At 37.5% G+C, this 19,677-nt stretch overlaps 1 protein-coding gene across 3 annotated transcripts in view; it reads left to right on the forward strand.

Moving 5' to 3' along the window:
• MIB1 (MIB E3 ubiquitin protein ligase 1) overlaps positions 1-19,677 on the forward strand; it is an 80,314-nt gene that overhangs the window by 52,685 nt on the left and 7,952 nt on the right. The window contains exons 13-20 of one of the 3 annotated variants that reach the window (XM_085052683.1): positions 1,398-1,530; positions 1,913-1,999; positions 4,713-4,841; positions 9,620-9,801; positions 11,067-11,259; positions 13,531-13,609; positions 15,165-15,278; positions 16,408-16,508. In XM_085052683.1, the coding sequence (XP_084908809.1) occupies positions 1,398-1,530; positions 1,913-1,999; positions 4,713-4,841; positions 9,620-9,801; positions 11,067-11,259; positions 13,531-13,609; positions 15,165-15,278; positions 16,408-16,508 (1,018 nt within the window). Of the gene's footprint in view, positions 1-1,397; positions 1,531-1,912; positions 2,000-4,712; positions 4,875-9,619; positions 9,802-11,066; positions 11,260-13,530; positions 13,610-15,164; positions 15,279-16,407; positions 16,509-19,677 lie in introns of all 3 variants that reach the window. The other 2 variants (XM_085052681.1, XM_085052682.1) reach the window with 2 other exon arrangements.

A 19,677-nucleotide genomic window follows, 5' to 3' on the forward strand; every position in this document is an offset into this window, starting at 1 on the left:
GTCTACCTCATGGACTCTTCTGCTTTCCAGGAGGGCTTATTAGGTTGAGCTGTTCCCAGACACAGCTTTTAGGTTTTTGGGGCTTTTTTTATAGGAAACTCATTGACTTGCTCTAAAAGAGAGCTTAGGAGTGAATAGCACTTCACCTCAGCGTGGATGTTCAAGGTGACAGATGATTGGAATGAATGGAGAGTTCGGTTATTACTTGACAGGGCAGTCATTCATACCTGTTGAGAGTATTTTTCAGTAAAAGCTGAGAGGCTCAATTTATGAGGCTATTTCTGAGGATTATTGAGATCCCACATTTTTTGATATCATAATTCTATTGAAGAACTGTTTAATTCAGACATGTTATCTGCCTTGCAAGGCACTGTTCCATTTGCATTAGCAAGCATTACTTGGATTTTAAAAATTGGAATTTCGTGCAGAAGCTCTGTTTCTCCTGTAGATAGCATGTTCCTTCAACAGTAGGGAAACATCAGATGACAGAAGAGGTTTCTTGGCACCAGATTGTAGTGGTTTCTGGTTTTCTGTTTGTCTTTAAGGAACTGTCATAAGGGAGCTGCATATGCTGTTTATAAAGATAAGACAATAAGGGATTTAAGTTTGGTAACTTACGTATTCCGAAAGCTAAGTGAATTAGTGAAGACATGTAAGCTTAAGAAAACTGTATTTCTCAGAGAATACATGATTGAGCAATTTATCTAACGTTGTGTTGTTGATACCCTTGACACTTCAGTCTTTGGACTTTGTGGATTTTAGTCTGCTTTAATACTTGTAGTAATCAAATTGCTTTTCCCCACCCTATCCCCTGACTACCAGACGCTGCCATGGTATGTTATACTCAACAATTATATGTTAAGAAAATATCCCACTACGACTCACTTCACAGTTTCAGCATTTATTTTCTCTGTGTTTAAGAGATCTTGCTCCATTTTTTTTTTCTCAGAAACTGAGTTTTAACTGTTACGGCCCATGATATCAGTTTATAAAGTGGTGATTTTAAAGAAATCTAATATAGTGGAACTTGGTCATTAAACATTTAAGTAAAGGACACTATAAAGATTTTGAGGAAGAAAATTTTACCTGTGTTTCAGAATGTATTTGAATACCTTTTTAAGGTAATTTTTACTGGTAGGTAGTAAAAAACAAACCCAATCCTCACACTATTCCAGGCATTGTATGGTTTGTTTGTGTGCTTTAACTAAAGGAAGTGAACCTGAAATTATTGTGCTTTGAGCTGTTGGTATAGCTTTTCACCCACTTTCTCTGTTTGGAAAAATATTACAGTTATTTCAGCTACTACTGCAGAGTTCATAGAATTAATACTGTTCTACTGTGGTCATTCAGCATACATTGTAGGGGTGTTTATGCCATCTCTGCATGCTTTTTTGCAGTGCAATGCGTGTGTTGTTGTCGAAGTTACCACGACCGTGGATTGTTGACGAGAAAAAAGATGATGGTTACACTGCCTTGCATCTGGCAGCTCTCAATAATCATGTAGAAGTGGCTGAACTTTTGGTGCATCAGGTAGGACTCTTTTCTCAGAAGGATTTAAATGTCATGCTTTGGGTTAACCATCTGATGTGAAAATAGCTGGCTGCTTTACGCCTGCAGTCGCAATGCAGGAGCAGTGGAGCAGGGAAGGACGTGTTGAGCTCTAAAGGTCAAACTGGCCTTTGAGATTGTCACAATGGGCTAATGATGCAGAGGGACTGAAAAATTTGATACCTAGTTCCATTCAACAGATTAACATCTGTACAGTGAATAATTAAAGTATTTAATCACTGCTGTTCTCAAGTCCCCTAACTAGAAATCATATTCAGGGTCATAGTCAGTGTCCTAATGGATTGCCTTGCCTGTAGATGAATTGCTGAGATGATAATGCTCTAATGCTTTGAATATCTTGCAGGGCAATGCTAATTTGGATATCCAGAATGTTAACCAGCAAACTGCTCTGCATCTTGCTGTTGAACGGCAGCATACACAAATTGTTAGGGTAAGTATCTTATTTGCAGTGAGCCATATGGTTAATGACATTTGACTAAAGCTGATGACAGCTGTTGAAATATGGATACTTCATGAACATTTAAAAATTATTTGACAACATGTAGTCACTGCATATTTGTTTGATGCATTTTTTTAATTCAGAAGCCTGCCAATTTGCACAGAAGGTCAGTCAGCAATATGAACGACGCTTCAGGAATGCTGAATTTTTGTACATGTACATTATGGTTTCCTCTATGTGGTTGCCAATTCCAGCATCCTTCCTTGTTGAGTAGGGAATAATGTGTTCTGCTTTTACTTGCCTAAGTCTTGTGGTGCTGTAAGGGGACCTTCAAATAGCATTTCTGATGCCTCTTGCTGCATGAGTAATTATTCTTGCTCATAGCTTTTTCAAATTGTAACACGAAACATCTTTTTATGACCTTAACTACTTTTCAGTCTCTGAGTGTTTAGCATTCCCTGCGCGTAGCTTGGGAGAGCTATAAGCAGTAACAGTAGTACCTCACTGGTGAAAGGAATGCTATCCTGTTTTTTTTTACTTGCATGGTTGAAAAAGTTAATACTTCAATTTAACAAAGCTTTTTTACTAGCACAGGAAATGGGAGTCTGGCATAGGTTGGCGTTTCTGGCCTGTGTGCACTGTCATACAGGACCTGTGTGACTGTTTGCCTTGCTAGTGTGGGCTTTTGAGGGTCAGAGAGAGCACTCACTGCTCTCAGAGTGGATACATCAACCTGGCCTTGGCCTTTGGCATAATTTTTTTCTCTTTGCAGAGTAATTTTGTATGAAAAGCTGTCTCTTACTCAGACCTGCAGAAAATAGTCCCCCCTGTGCAGACCTGTATTCTGTTAAGTGTTACTTTACCATAAGATTTCTCCCTCTCCGAGGGCTGATGGGTGTGATCCCATTACAGTGAAACATGTGATATGACCCTATATCTGGAACTGCTTGCTACCAGAAGAATGGTTTCCTAGAGTCAATGTCACTTGCATCCTGCAAGCTGTTTGGCAGCTGTGTTTGGTGAGCTCTTGTGCCCTTCTGGAATGGACAAATTACCTGTGAATACAATATTAATGTAGCAGATGAGCAGGAAGGTGGGCACGTAGAAGAACTAGCATGTGTATTGGACTGACATGCCTATATCTGAGAATGTTCAAGTGAATGACCCTGTGAGTATCCGTTTTTCAGAGCTGGATTAACTTTAAGAAGTCCTAAAATAGCTCATGCAGCCATGCAAAGAACATGTTGGCTCCATATTTCAAAATTAATTCCCACTGGATACCTTCCAGGGCTGGGTTTGTACCCTCAGGCATTTGTGGAATAGTGGTCAAAGGTAGCAGGGTTCTTCTAAAAGCCCTATTGCCATGATAGAGGGTAGTGGTTTGCCTTTTTTTAAATTTTTTTTTTAACTTCTGCAAAGACTCTGAAGTTCCATGGTAGTCAGGGATTCCAGGAGAAACTCTAAGCAGTAAAGAGCTAGTGGCAGACACAAGATATGAATATGGGAAAATAAATTGAGCCAGAGTAAATCCATTTAGAGAGTGTAAAAAGTTGATACTAGACTGTCTCAACCATTAGCTGGTTTTCTTGGTTTCACTTGTAGAAGAAAAAATTGGGGAAAATGGTAAACTGCAAATAATTGCAAGCAGATACTTCCTTGAAAATTAGACTTTTAATTTCCTTTAAGCTATTTTCCTTTTAGCCACTTCTGAAGCCTGAGATTCTTTGGTTCTGAGAAGCAAACTCCTTGCAAGCATGTGGGTTCCAAAGAGGGAGATCCCTCTTTGTGCATTCCTGTTTTTAGATTATGCTTTTTGTCTCAACTGCTAATCCCAGTTTTGCAGAGTAGCAAAAGTTCAAAACTAAAGTTAAAACCTCAGCTGCTGCCTACATGTTTCTGAATGGCAACAGTGACAGGGTTTAATTTTTAAGGGCAGTTGGTATTTGTTTGTCAGCATGTGTTGTTTTGTTTAACAACGTGTTTAAGAAAGTTCTGGTGGATTAAATTATGGAAGGGCTGCATGCAAAGGCCATAGGAATAGGAGGGCCTGTGCAGCCTTATGCTTGTTTTGTGCCATGTGACCAGGAACGGGTGTCTAAAATTAGCCTTAGAGATGAGCCTTACAGTTCATTACTTTCCAAAGTGTTCTGAGAGAGTTTTTAATAGTGTCATTGGTTTTTATGTCTTCTGCTGAATTGGGGTAAACCTAAGTACGTGCTTAACTACTTTGCTGATGGGAGGACACTGTAAATTAAGTTGTAAAGTTTAGCATGGTGTGAAAGTGGTGATTTTTGAGGTCATTGAAACCTAATAGTAAAGAATATGTACATACCTAAAGTATTGCACGTATGGCTGTAATACATTACATTGTTTGTAGGCAGACTTATAAGACTTAAAGTCTTAGAAAGTAGAAAATAGAAAGAATCCTCTAAAATTGGGTCTTTTGTAGCACTTAGAGCACAGGCAGGCATTAGGCTTCTGCTGAAATAAGCTTGATACATGAGACAGATAAATTACTTTGTTGAGGGCTGAGCTCCAGGTATGGAAAGTAAATTTAAATAAACTCAACTGTGAATTGTAGCAAGATAAAAGAATAGCCCTTTTGAACTTCCTAGAGAATCCTAAACCATAATTTTTTTAGTTAGTTCTGAAAAGAATAAATAGGGATTTTCTTTTTGTTTTAATTTGGGTTCTTTCTTTTCAGCTCTTAGTCCGTGCAGGTGCTAAGCTGGATATCCAGGATAAAGATGGGGATACTCCCTTGCATGAAGCCCTGAGACACCACACCCTGTCACAGCTCCGCCAGCTCCAAGACATGCAAGATGTGGGCAAGGTAGATACTGCTTGGGAGCCATCAAAGAACACAGTAAATAAAACACATTTATTTATTCCTTTTTTTTTTTCCCTGTATGTTTGTCTCTTTGTGTAGTTTGTCTAATTCTGTACTGTTGAACTGGTTTTTGGCAGAATAAGTTTATGTAGACATTCTGCAGTAAACTGCAGTGTAGGCAGAAATAATTTTTTTATTTGTGGGTTTTCACATGAAGTCATTACCTTTGTTAAAGAAAAATAAGATTATTTAATTCAAAAATGCAAATCTCTCTTCCATAGTGAACATGTATGGCTGCCAAAAAATCAAAGTAGATTTTTTGGAAAGAGTACTAAATGGTATTACAGTACAGAATAAGACTGAAATAGTTTTCTGTGTATTTTCTTGCATGTCTTTATAGCTTTAATTGTTTAGTTGCTTCTGTAACTTTCTGATATTGTTTCCTGTTAGAACAAGGCATTCTTAATTTTGTATGTTTATTGATATGTATCTTTTCGACAGAGTTAATTTCAGAAATTGTGCTGTAGTGAGGAAATAGTCAAAAAACCTTCATGTAATAAAGGTCAGAATGTTTTACTGAACAACAAAAAACCTCACACCCAAAAAGCTGTGTGAACCCCATATGCAAAAGTGAAGTTTATAGTTTAACTGAAAGACAAAGGAGAAATAAAATTCTGGCACTGTTTGGATTGAGAAAAACAAACAAACTTGTCTTCATATATCAAAGAGGCACAACATAATGGTGGATCGCATCTGCTGAACCATTAGTTACCAGTATAATATTTTTTCTCATTTTAACTGCTGGTGGTGGTTTTGCGTTTCATTAAGAAAAAACAAACATACCAACTTCATTAAAAGCCCACGTACAAAAGAATAATTCCACTGTACAACAGATTGTTTTCAAACTAGTTGCTTAACCTCACTGAAATACACTGGAATAGGCTTTGAAAGAGGTTTAAAATATGACTGGAATATAAGAAAATGCTTGTGTCCTTTTAAATGAGACAAGAAGAGCAGTTACAGCTCAGTTATTTCCATGATCTGAAATGGACTCTGAGAGGTGGCCAGAGTACTTAATGTTCATATATTTAACCGTGAAATGAATGAAAAGGAGATGGGTTTTTTTTCTCCTTCAGATTCAACATTTCATTAATTGGTTTCTTTGCCCAATCTTATTAATGGCATCCGGAATGAAACTAGAGTTTTGAGGGTTTTAACACAAGAAACAGGTGGGTTTTTTTTGCCATCACCTTTTTCCACTTCTCTTTGGGGGGGTTTTATATTTTAGAGAATTAAATTTCTAGTTTCATTTGACAAATATCCTTGGTTTAAAACAGAAGTGTAATTTACATTTTTTTAATTTCTATTGAAATAATTAGAGAAAGGGTGGGCAAAAGATATCATGAGAAACAAAGCAAAAAATTCCCTCATGATTGTATCTCTGATCACCTGAAAATGTTTTGAAGTTTTAAAAAATCGTGATCAGCCCATACCTCCTCTCCTTTATTAGAGTGATCAGACTACTGGTCATTTCTTTGCACTTTGTTTAGCTGCAGAGGAAATTTTCCCAGCAAATTTGGGAGATTGAGCTGGTGTGGAGAAGATAAGTTTCCTCAGAAACTTGCATATTTTTATTTTATGTGCAATGTAAAAGATGGAGTAGATATACCTGAAAATTCTTTAAGGTGATCAGCAAATCAAACTACCTTGAAAATGTTTAGTGAAAAACAGTAAGTGAGAACAATACCTGTACCTATCTACCTTTATTTAAATAAAAGTAGAGTAAAAATTTTATAAACTATATTTTACTAATAAACAGTTTTAAATATTAAGCTGTCTTTGTCCCAGAATTGAGTGTCAAATAAAGACAGAATTGAAACTTCAGAAATACGTGCAGGCAACTGGACCTTTAAAGCTAATCCAAGCACACATTGGTAATTTGTCTCATGTGGAATTGCAAATACAGGTGATAGATAATAGAGGACAAATAGGATTAATAATTTAGCCTGGGAATCAGTTAGGCTTTCTTTTTGCAAATGTGATGACTTAAACTGAGAGTTTGTTTTGGGGGTTTTTTATTATTCTTCGTTAATTCCTTTAAAGGTTGGGAAACATGGCAGATTTCATTAGGCTATGTGATAGCAAAGCACCTCTGTAAATATTTAGTATTTTAGAGCTCATTTTTGCTTGGCTAAACTTTAATTAACTTTGGACTGCTGTCTTGGTGATTCTAACCTACTGAGACCTGTAGGGTGCCTCTTTGTAGTAGTTCAACAAATAATTATTTCTATTTGTGTTTCAGTTGAATAAATTCAAAAATTTCACTTACAGGATTTTAGGGTTTTTTCGTATTTGATCAAGTTGGTGGGACAGCAACTCATTTAAATTCTACCAGTTGTTAATTTTTAATTTGGCCACTGTTTAAAATATAAACCAGTACTTTTTACTGATAATTGTGAACATATTTCATAAGTGGAACTGTATAGAATGAATTCTTGAACACTGATTTTTTTTTAGTAGTTCCTTTCTGAATGCCAATATTAAGACTTTTGGATCAGGCTCCCCAGGGAAATGTCACAGCACCTAGCCTACCAGAGTTCAAGAAGCTTTTGGACAATGCTCTCAGGCACCTGGTGTGATACTTGGGGCTGTCCTGTGCAGGGGCAGGAGTTGAACTTGACAATCCTTTTGAATTCCTTCCAACTCTGGGTATTTTATGTTATACTTAAAACAATTTTTGTCAGGTTTCTTCAGCTGAGTTTTTGATAGACTGTTTAAAATACATATAGTGATCAATCTTGATAGTACACAAAGTCCTTCTCACTTTAGGTGACATTGTGAAAAAAATTTCTGTGCTCAAGTGTGGGGAGCAGTGTTCCCTGCTTCTTTAAATGATTTTGAAGTTTTCCATCTGGCATATTGTGGTGATTGTACAGCTGAGAAGAGAAATTTTCTGAAGTATAGTCTTCACCACCACAAAAAAGTAATTTGAGTTGCTTTATTACAGATGCAGTGTTCTGGCCTAGAGTACTTTTTATCCCAAATAAATGTATTATTCCCAGGGTCATTTAGTGTAATATATTTTAATCTGGGTGTCTTTCTGACCCTTAAAATGCTTTTAAATGATGCCACTGACTAAATCCTAACTCAAAAGAAATTAATGGGAGGTGTTCACAGCTTCAAAGGCTGCTCACTAGTTACAATTACTTAGATGATACTTATATGGGTTTTGTGGATTACAGAGTCTTCTCCCTCACTGGTGAATTAGCTGTGACTGGCCTGTGTCAATGCATTTCAGGGCCAGCCCCCTCCAGAGGTAGCTTGCTGCAGCCATACTGGACACTAAGACATACTGGGGAATATTTTGTGCATGGGTTGTTTCTGTGTTCTCATTCTTTGTGCCTGAAAAGTTTCAGAGCTCCTGAGAAGTGTCATAGGATGCAACGTTGTCCTGGTGTTTTCAAATTGTGCAGCATGCAGAGGTATTTTAGGACCTAAGGTTTTTGTGACTAATGCAGATGGCTGTTCTGTGATTACTCTGCTAGCCTTGGAGCAAATCAGTTTCACTGGGTGTTGTGCTGCCTTGCCTGGATTAATACTATGGTCCAAAGTACTAGGACTGAAGTTAGATAAAATCTCTGCTTTGCCTCAGCCAGTGCTGTAATTGAAGTGCAGAAAAATGGTGTCAATTGATAAATGAAAATTTTCTGTTTTCTGAACACCACAAACAATTCGTTTCCATAACTTACTGATTTTCCTGGTATGAAGCATTTGGAGCTATGTTGTTCTTACCTAATCATAAGGAAGAATGCAGGACTAGTGTCTGAATTCATAAAGGGACCTTCAAGAGTCTTGCAGACTCAGTGATACATTCTGATATAACAATTTGTAATTTAAAAAAATTACAGACTGAGGTTTAAAAAAAAAGCTTGCCTAGGCAATTGGGTTCCTTGAGTTGGAGCTGCCCTAGCTGTGCCAAAGCTCTTCCTTTGAATACAGGAAGTGTAGTTTGATGGAGGGATTCTTAGGGATGCCAGCAGCTCTGTGTTGTGTAATCTATGTTGTACGTAATGCATTTTATCTGATCAAGCTTTAATACAAAAACATGTTGGGAGCAGGTCCTGAATGCTCTGGAGTAGGGGAATCCTCTCCTTGCTGGGCTATGGTTGTGAGCCTTCTTAGTGTTTCTGGCTGACCCTGTGAAGCAGTAACACAAGGATATAGTAACAGCTGTAAAAGGGCAAAGTAGCATTATGCGATTAGACAGGAGGGACAGTGGGTGACTTTTAGTCCATCCAGGCTGAGAAAGACTGAAATTCAGTTACTTTCCTGGGCAGGTACTTTCTTTCTAGACTAAAAGTAGGTGTGCATTCGTTTCTCTGCTCAACTGTGTTTTCAGTCCAAGTGCGGTGGTAGCATTTTGTCTGAACTGAGCAATTTGAGTATTCTGAACTGTGTTCTGAATATACCCACTGGAACTTTGCCCTTTACAGTACTTACATAGAAGCACAGCCACTTCACACGTGAGTATAGGTGTGCAGGACATTGAGCGCTTCAATAGTTGAACTATTCCTTGCTGAGTTTTAGTTCCTTAAAGGAAGGCTGGGTATAGCTGACCCAAAATGCGGCAATTGTTTTGATTTTAGTTCTAGAGACACTTCCTTGGGCTTGCAGATTTATGCATATATGTGCATGTGTGCATGTCAAGTAGTTTTCCTTTAGCCAGATGATTCTTAACTGTTTAGAGAGTCTTTCTTGCTTACATGTTTGTTTTCTTTCAGTTAATAATGGGACTTGGCACTCAAGGAGCAGAGAAGAAGAGTGCTGCATCTATTGCCTGCTTCCTGGCAGCCAACGGAGCTGACCTCGGCATTCGTAACAAGAAGGGTCAGTCCCCTCTTGATCTCTGCCCAGATCCAAGTCTCTGCAAAGCATTGGCTAAATGTCACAAAGAAAAAGTCAGGTTTGTATACTCATAAAATACAGTTTCCAATTTTCTGCTTTCCACAAATTACCTGATTTATTTAAAATATTGTCCCTTTAATTAGCAATAGCATTAAACGAGTTCAGGGGTTTGCTGGAGTTCTTTGTTTGTTTTCTTTTGTCGGGTTTTTTTTAGGATTTGGCCTTTCTTAGTTAATTCTTTAGGGTTTTATGGTACAATGAATGCTATTTGCAAATACTTTAGTTGAAACTTATCCAAGTCTTAGAGAACTTTCATGCATGTTAATATGGGGAAGGGGGAGAATGGGAAGGTGATGATCTTCAGCTGGAAGTTGGTGGAACTTCACAAGGCGGTCAGAGGAAAATCAGTGGAAGTATAACTAAGCATTGCGAACAGGTTGGCCTGGAAAGTTGTGAAATCTCCGTCCGTAGAAGTTTTAATGCCTGAAAAGGGCAAAGCCCGATATAACCTGATATGAATTCAGTGTTGATGCTGCTTTGAGAAGGTGACCTACTGAGTACCTGTTAATCTGCATGCCTGTATGATTCTGTAAAAAGAGAACGAGGGAGTAGGTGTGATGTCTTTAGGAATAACGATCTCAATGAAGTACCGTGTTACCAGCTCCATGCAGTATGAGATGGATCACCTTGTCCTAGTTGTGTTCCACACCTATTGCTGTGAACGACTCTCATCCTTAATTCCTGTGTGGAAATCAAAACTGTACGTTCAAAATGTGACAGAGAGAGGTTGTTTTTATTGACTTTGCCCTGGTTAGGAGTAAGGTGCCTATTTCCGAGTGTGTGTGTCCATCTGATCTGTCCCGCCCTCATCCCGTGGCTGTTCCCCAGGCCGCCCTTGGCAGGCGGCAGGTTGGGCAGGCGCGCCCTCTGCGGGCGAGCGCAGCGCGGAGCTGCAGCGCAGGGCTCAGGCGGTGCCGGCGCTGGGGATGGGAGAGGCCGGGCTGCAGCGTGTGGCCTCGGAATCACAGAGCATGGCTCTCTTAGTAAAGCAGGCTTTTAGGAAGAGAGAGGGGAGCTTTTTGCGTTCACGACATGTTATCCTGATTTGTGTGTCCTGTTTCTATACAGTGTTTTATCTGAGTGTGTGACCTTGCACTCCAGTGTCAACTGTATATCTTGGAAAAGGCAGTTCAGATTGCTTTATGATCACACATTGATGCCCGAGTGCATAGGAGTATATGAACAACCAGTTGATGTGCATTTTAAATTAAGATTTTATTTTTTTGTAGTTCTTGAAAGTTTGACTGCAAGATTTCTTTGTAGTGGCCAGGTTGGTTCCCGAAGTCCGTCGATGATCAACAATGATTCTGAAACCTTAGAAGAATGTATGGTGTGTTCAGATATGAAGAGAGATACTCTGTTTGGCCCATGTGGCCACATTGCCACATGTTCTCTGTGCTCACCACGGGTGAAAAAATGCCTCATCTGTAAAGAACAAGTTCAGTCTAGGACAAAGGTAAAAACCTCTGAAGTTTGTTGGTTCTCTTTTTTAATGGAAAAGTAAAAAAAAAAGGGAAAAAAGATGTCAAGGAAATATATAGCATATTTTACATGGCATTATGCCTTGCATATGTCTCACTGGATGGAATTAATTTTGCATCATAATGATATCTTGCTCTTTTCTGTTTGCCTGTCTTACCTACCTCTCCCTATCTTGCAAGGTCTTTATTGTTCAGGTCCTCAGAGTTCCTGATAGTCACTTGCGGATGCTTTATTGAAATAGACTGTTTCCCCCCTGCCATGGTATTCTTTTCTTCGTGTTAAGATAAATTGCTGCTTTTTCTGAAGTATAATTTCCCTCAGTAATATTTAGTTCTTCTGAGTTCTTTTATTCCTTAGGGCTGCTTGAAAGATGATTTGTCTGTAAACTGAGTTAAAATGTACTTAGTTTTGAATATAATAATTACTTTCAGCTTTCACCTTCTCTTTCTTTGGAAACATGAATTTCATTATCCTTTTTCCTTCAGACTTTCAACCAGTCATGCCCTATTTTGTAGATCAATATTTCTCAAATGGTTATTCCCAAGTAGTTTTTATACATGGGTATATCCCTCTTACCTTTTTGTTTACGTTTTCTTTTATTCCCTGTAATCACTGAGTCTTGTCCTGGTTTTTTTTCCAGCTGTTAAAAAAAAAAAATCATGTTCTGCACTTGTGTTTATGTTGGGTTTTGGTTTGGCTTATGGTTTCTTTTGTTTGCTGTTTTTGTTTGTTTGACTGGGGCTTTTTGGCTTTTTGGGTGGTGTTTTTGTTGGTTTTTTTTTTTTTAGGAAACCAAACTGTATTTTTTTTTCCCAAACATATTTGATTAGTCTGCTTCTGTGGTATGTCGTTTTAGTTCTTCCACCTCAGAGTAAATATAAGAATTGTAAATATAAATGTGTACTGTTTCTACTACTCACTCTCTTCTTCTTATACTATTCACTGTCCTGCGCTGCATATTTTCAAAAGCCAACTGTTAACATAGTGGGAGCTCCTTTTCTTTAGACTTTCATTATAGTCAGTGAAAGGATTCTGCAACTGGGTGATTTGGAACAGCAAAGTGAGGCTTCTGCCCCTACTCATCCATCTAACTAAGCTAATCTATGCAAATCAGCTTTCCCAGGTGAAAACTAAGCTTTGTGGATCACCTTCCTCTGATTTCTTTTACTGCATTGGTTTGAGAGATTGGAATATCTGGTCAATACTTCTTACACTTTTCTGTATAAAAGCTTGCAATAATGTCTGCAAGGCTAAGAAATTAATGAATCAGGACAATGGTTCTATGAACTGGGAGAGGTGGTCCAGGCCAGTATAAATGGAATTGTATGTGATGTCTGTGACCATACTATATGTGCCCCATCCCTGGAAGTGTTCAAGGCCAGGTTGGATGGGGCCCTGAGTAACCCTGTCTGGTGGAAAGTGTCCCTGCTCATGGCAAGGGGTGGAACTGGATGATCTTTAAGGTCCTTTCCAACCCAAACCATTCTATGATTTCATGGTATATACAGCTCTCACATTAAAGGACTTGAGAAACCCTAACCCAGAATATTGAAACATTTCTGTAAGAGTATTTTTTAAGTGAATTTCAGAGGATCACAGAATGTTGGAAGGAGCCTTTAAAATTAGTCATGTAGCTGACATCTAATATCCTGCAATGAGTAGGGACATCTTCAGCGAGATCAGGTTGCTCAGAGCCCTGTTCAGCCTGACCTTCAATGTTTCCAGGGATGGATTGTCTACCACTTCTTTGGGTAACCTGTTCCAGTGTTTCACTACTCTCATCATAAAAAATTTCTTTCTTATATCTAGTCCAAATTGGCCTTCTTTTAGTCTAAAACTACTACCCCGTGTACTACTCCAACAGGCCCAGCTAAAAGTTTGTTCCAATCTTTCTTGTAAGCCTCCTTTAAATACAGAAAGGCTGTAATAGCATCTCCCCAGAGACCTCTCTTCTTCAGTCTGAACAACCCTGATTTAAGTATGTGTGGTGGAATAAAGAAGGAGAAAAGAATAAAGAAAAAGAAATGCTTCTCTCTGCCTGTCATTGTACTGAATGTATATAAATTGCCAGTAAATATCTGTTATTAAAAGTTAGTGTAATAACTCAAATGAGTTGCATTTTGAGGCATTGAATTAGTTAAAAAAACCTCACTAGATGGAGATTCTTGAAGTCCATATGCCTTGCAAATTAATGTAGAGAGCCAGGAGATAAACTTTACTCATATGTGTGTGTTTTTCTTTACAGATTGAAGAATGTGTAGTATGTTCAGACAAAAAGGCAGCAGTGCTCTTCCAGCCTTGTGGTCATATGTGTGCCTGTGAGAGTAAGTAACTTGACAAAAGCACTTTTTGAAGTAATCGTGAAACAGAACATTTTAAATCAGATTGCTAAAAGGTCATTAGTAATCTGATTTCAGGTTCAATTTACTTGGTAGTCTGGTGTGATTGTCAGAATGTTGGCATTATTTGTCATGCTGGTAATAATTGGAGGACAAAGTAGAGATTTTCAAAAATTTAGAAAGCATATGCTCTTGCATCTGAATTATCTTAACTGTGCGTAGGCTTGCTCAGATTATAGAAGCCCACTGTATATCGTTAACACTTCAGAAGTAATTAGAATTAATTTTGTTGTTTTGTTGCAGGTTTTTCAGGGCATTCAGATATGCAAATGGTGTTTTAAAAGAATGTTGTAAATAAATACTTAGTATGCTTCATTACTAATCTACAGATTAGCAGAAGGGCTATATTTTTCCCCAGAAGTTGCATCCTGTATCTTTGCAAAGAGCACCAGTTGTGTTTCACTTTGGTTTATCCTGTGTAGTGATAAAATACATGGGAGATATCCAGAAATTTTTTGATTTTGAGTATATGTGGATAAGAATGCAGCTACCACCATATCTCCAGACATTTTAGGGCTTTGTTGAAGGGTCACTTCCCTAGAGAAGAGCAGTCCTTATTGATGAAGAGGATGTAAGAGGAAAGGTAATCGTTCCCATGAGTAACTGCTTACTTTGGTCTTGCTAAAGAAGTCTGATTTCTTACTCTGTTCTGACTGAGGCAGCTGACATTGAATCACTGACTATAGTTATCCCAATCTGGCCTTTTTCACTGCAGTTGGAAGATGATGAGAGAAGGTTTTTTGAATCATTTCCCAGGAAAGAAGACAACAAAAAGAGTGATTACTGCAGTGAAGGATTTCAGCAGTGTAATATACATTACTGAGTCGAAGCTGTAACAAGGACAGCAAAAGGTTTAACAGTTGTAAATGATTTCTTTCCAGATCTTTTGTGGACATACTGTTCAAGCAGGATGAGAGAGAGTCTTCAAGTTTGTGTGTTTTATAGCACCCACTCTATGGATTCACAGTAACCTTTCAGCATTTATGAGACAATAACTTGCCTTTTGCAGAAAAATTACAGCCCCCTTTATGGGATTATATCAATTGATGTAGGTGTACTCTTAAGGGTAAAGAGCTGCACCTCTTTGGCCCTGGAGCATTAGGACAGTTAGTGAGATCCTTTGTTCTAAAGAAAAAAGCAGATAGCCAGGACATTCTTGGAAGTTCTCATCTCAAATGTGTGTGATTACCTTTTAACTTCTGTAATTCTTGTGGACTAGACATCCATTTGGAGAAAGAGGAACCTGTTCACTTGAAATATTCCAAAAGGAGGTAGAGATTTACTTTGAATCCCAAACGAGACATTGTTTAGGTGTGATTTGCAGAAAATTACGTAAAGATGAGCTGAAGTAGTTCTTTGTATTATAAGCATCTGTTACGTCATTGCTGTATAGCTACTGTGAATAAACAAACACATGGATAGAAAAGAAGAAAAATGAAGTAGCAGAAATCAGAGTTGATTTATTTTTCTGTCCCCTCAGATTGTGCAAGCTTGATGAAGAAATGTGTACAGTGTCGGGCAGTGGTTGAGCGAAGAGTGCCTTTCATAATGTGCTGCGGAGGGAAAGGTACAGAAGATACCAGTGATGATATTTGTGAGTGACTGCAGAGCCCATACTCTTTCACGTTCCTCCACCAACTTTCTCTCATTCTCTTAAATGATCTAAATATTTCTCTCCTTTCTGAAGAAAAGTTTAATGAAAACAGTGTTAACCCAGGTATTCATTTGCTGTTTGCACTACTTTCTGCACTGGTAGCAGCAAATGTGGTAACACCACTAGTCATTACACTGGAGAATCCCTTCCGGCATTCAGAGTAGAATCCAAAACATGTGTGATTACTTGGCTACTTACTAATGCCCTAAGAAGTAAAAGCTGATGATTGTCTGTAATTGTGCAAATGAGCAAGCACATATATTTTTTCTTAGCTCTGGAACTCTGAAGGAATGGTAAGTATTTTGCATCTAGGTACAAGCAACTTTCCTGACAGAACATCCAGTTTTACATCTTCTGCTTTGACTAGTTTTTAAGCTTCTTGTGACTTTTTGGAGTAATTTATGTGAATTATTTATATTTTCCCTGTGTGTGTATATGTGGTACACAGTATTTCACTTGAGTTTATGGTAATTGAAATATTAGTTCATTCTTGTCATAATGTTCTGAAATACATAAATATAAGAATAATCATTAAAAACAGGTTTTCATACTTATGCTGGAAATTTAAGACTTGACAATTCCATTTCATATAGTTTCATATAGTGAGATTGCTTCCCAGATCTGTCAAATATAGCAAAACTAATCTGAGCTTGTTCAAATTTTGAGCAAACTGCTTCCAAGACACTTGCGCAATTTTGAACACCAAATAGAATCATCTCTGTAGACAAAAAGTCATTTCAATGTGAAAGGACTTTGCTTTTTTGTCTTTAAACGTAAGCAAAAAATATTTGCGTCAGGACCTTCACTGGCAAATAAGAATTCTGAGAACATTGAGGAACTACAAACATCATTATTATGGAAATACTTGTCAAAGAAATGTTGCCACTAAACTCAAAGAAATTCCTTGTTGAGCTGCAGGGATGGTGTAGTGAATTTAGATAGATTATCAATGATGTTTGACTAACATTTTTTCAGATAATTGAAAAATTGTAGCTGTGACACTGGAAGTAATTATTCCTGGCTGATTGAACTGCTGCACGATCACATGTCTATTTTCTTCATGTTACAGCAAGTGGAAACATTCCAGTTTTGCAGAAAGACAAAGACAACACTAATGTCAATGCAGATGTACAGAAGCTGCAGCAACAGTTGCAAGACATCAAGGAACAGGTAAAAGTGCTGGATAAAAATAGTAAGGACCACTAAGCTAATTGAAAAAGCCAGTGTATCCTCTATTATTTAAAGCAAAATGACACGTTGAAATGCATCAGCTCTTTAACTTCAGTTAAATAACTAGTATTTTTTGTGTGATGTGGCTTGTATGTCCTCTATGTACAGAGTTAAAAGAAAAAAATCAAGTGGCCATGTTTGATAATCCATCTATTACAGCATGTGTGTTGATGTGACTAAAAAAACAGAATGCTCTGCTCAGTCAGTGCATTCTCTTGACAGTTTAGCTGACCTGAGCGTGTAGGTACAGCAGAAGTTGTTTTCACAGAACAATAGCAACAATGGGTCATCTTCACTCTTCTGTATCTACCTTAACCTTGACTTGTCTGTTCATTAGCTGCCTTGGAACAATGGCTGACAGTTATCTATCATATGAAGGGTGTAATGAACACACTCTTCAAAAAACTGTGTGTTCAAAAAGTTAAAACTCTGAAAGTACTATACATGTAATTTGAATATTTGAAATTCAGGTGTTAACATTATCTTCTGTAATTATGTGTAGTGTTTGCAGATATTTCAGCAGTAAGGAATCTGGAGTATCTGACTACTGGATGAGTTTACTCTCTTAGAACCCTGATAACATGATTTTTTTGCTTCCCTGTGTATAACACAATTGGAAGAAACATTTCATGGATACAGGAAATTGAGGTGTTCTAGCTTGCCTTTTCCTCTAGTAGGCTTACCAGCGGTCCATAATACTTCAGTGATTGCAGCATCACATCTAGTCCTGGTAGTTACTGATTTCAGCTGTTCATGTGCATGAAAGCTAGGGCTAAAGTATTTAGATGGCCATTTTTAGGGCCCATATCTCTAAATGCCTTGAATTTGGAAGCTGATATGCTCAACTGAAAGTCTGTGAAGAGCTGTTCCTGTCATATGGTGACTGAACCAGTTTCCTATGTAGTTTTTATTTGAAAAAGATCGTGCAGATTGAAATTTGTCATTTGAAAATGCATATCTGTCTTAGGTAGACACTTCAGATGTTACTGTCATCTCTGAAGTCTTGACTTGCATCTACTGTTTAGCTTCTGCTTTATTTTTTAGCATTGAATGGAAAGAATAAGGTTACTCTTTTGGCATTTGAAATGATCCATGCAAAAGATGCAAATGAATGCTTAAATGCAAGTAATCTATTTTCTTCAGATATATTTTTTCAGGGTACATCAGGAACTACAAAAGAGTAGAGTTTTGTTTGGGTGTGCTGATATTCTTACGTATAGGCACACAAAAAGAAAACCACTTTATATTACTGTTTTTCTTCTTGATTAGATATGACCTCAGGGTTTTGGGGTTTTATTTTTTCAGTTTTCCTTAGGTGTGTTGTTTTATTCTCTATGATTTTGTCTAACCTTTTGGATTTGCTAGCCAGCTGCCAGAATTATTCACTGCCTCTGACTAGAAAGAGGTGCCTCTTGGCTTGAGAGTCTCTTGTGGTTTCTTTAGTGTCTTGTGCTTGGTCTTGTGACAGTGCAAGTTGTCTATCATACTTTTGAGTAGCAAGTCAGATTTGTTTAAAATTGATCATCTCATCTTTTAAATTTGTGCTTTTAAATTTGTGCACAGCATTCCACTATAATTGTGTACTCTTTTGATTTGTGCTGTAACAGTTCAGTCTTCATGTTAAATTGGTGTTTTTCTACTTAAAATTAATTTGTTCTCTTTCAGCAGGTATAAGCCTTTGTTTCAACTCATACCTTCAATGATAATCTAATATGTTAGTGCAGCAAGCTTTTAAAACCATTTCTGATGCCAAGCAGAAGTGATGCTGATGTCAACAGAATCTCCCACATCTGATGACCACACCATTCTGCAGGGATTCCCTGAATGTGAACCCTTATGACTGTAATTGCAATACCTTCACTCCATTTCATACATAATCACCATCATCTGTCTAATATCTTATGTATGTTCCTTCACCATACTTACATCACTTTCTTTATCCTTAAAAATAAATTTATTTTGTCACTGTGCACCTGTATATTGTTGTAAAAACTGTTTTTAACAGTGAGGAATTGATACTACAAGCAATTTAAACCACCTTGTTAGTGGCAAGAAAATTACTTAAATTGCAAACCCAGTTACACTTAAGGAGTAATGAGCACTTTTCCAGAGTACTTATTGGAAGAAGTAATTCTCATATTGAACCGGCAAAGTGCCTTTTTATACTATTTATTTTCCGTCAGAAGTCAGGAGTCAATTATTTCAGGCCGATAAAAAATGGGATTTCATGCAGAGGATGTTGTAACAAACTAACAGTACAATAGTTACAGGTACTACTTGTTTTTCACTCCTTATTTTCTACTGCCTGAATGGGGCATAAGGTTTGCAGTGAACTTTCTTTCACTGTAAAAGTACATGTAAGATGGTGTTTAAGTGAGGAATTCTCCTTCTGAGTTGGATAAAACTCAGTTATCTGGGCTTGTATCCAACTGGGAAACTGTTGGACTAATTGAGACAAGCCTGTCAGAATAAAATTGTGTGTAAAACAGGAAGCTTGTTGTTCCTGCCAGCTGAGTTCTCCTACTGTGTGAAGTAACTTAAGTGTTAAGATAGTATCATGTTAAGAAATTAAACAGCAAATGTATTTTAAATATTCAACTTTTGTACTAAGCAGGAGAAATTGGGCAATTTTTCTAATACTGTATATGTATAAAATGAAAATGTTGGGATTTCTGTGCTTTACTGAATGAAACAGTTTGAACTAATGGTGTTCCAACAGGTTTTATTTTTTTATTATTTCTGAGTCACTTAATGGATGTTTTCATTTTTAAATGGTGATTTGGCATTTGGAGAGAAATACACCCTTGTAACTTCAGTAATTCTGACATTATATTTAGACACAAAAGCAAATAATTAGCTAAAACATAGAAGAAAGGCTACACATTGGGGATTTTCCCAAACAGAAGATTCGTGTTTGCTTTGTTAATTCTTTGGGAACGGTCATCATGCCAATGCTGTCAATTTATAGACACTTGTCACACAGCTGGTTTATTCATTGCATTGGAAATAGCTGTTTCACTGATATCTGCAGTCTGTGAGGTAATGAAGGAAGAATACTCTAAAGGTCCCACTGATATGTGGGATGTGCAGGTGGTGACTTAGTGTGAAT

Source organism: Lichenostomus cassidix, chromosome 2, assembly GCF_008360975.1.
Source record: "Lichenostomus cassidix isolate B80296 chromosome 2, HeHo_3.0, whole genome shotgun sequence".
Lineage (NCBI taxonomy): Eukaryota > Metazoa > Chordata > Aves > Passeriformes > Meliphagidae > Lichenostomus > Lichenostomus cassidix.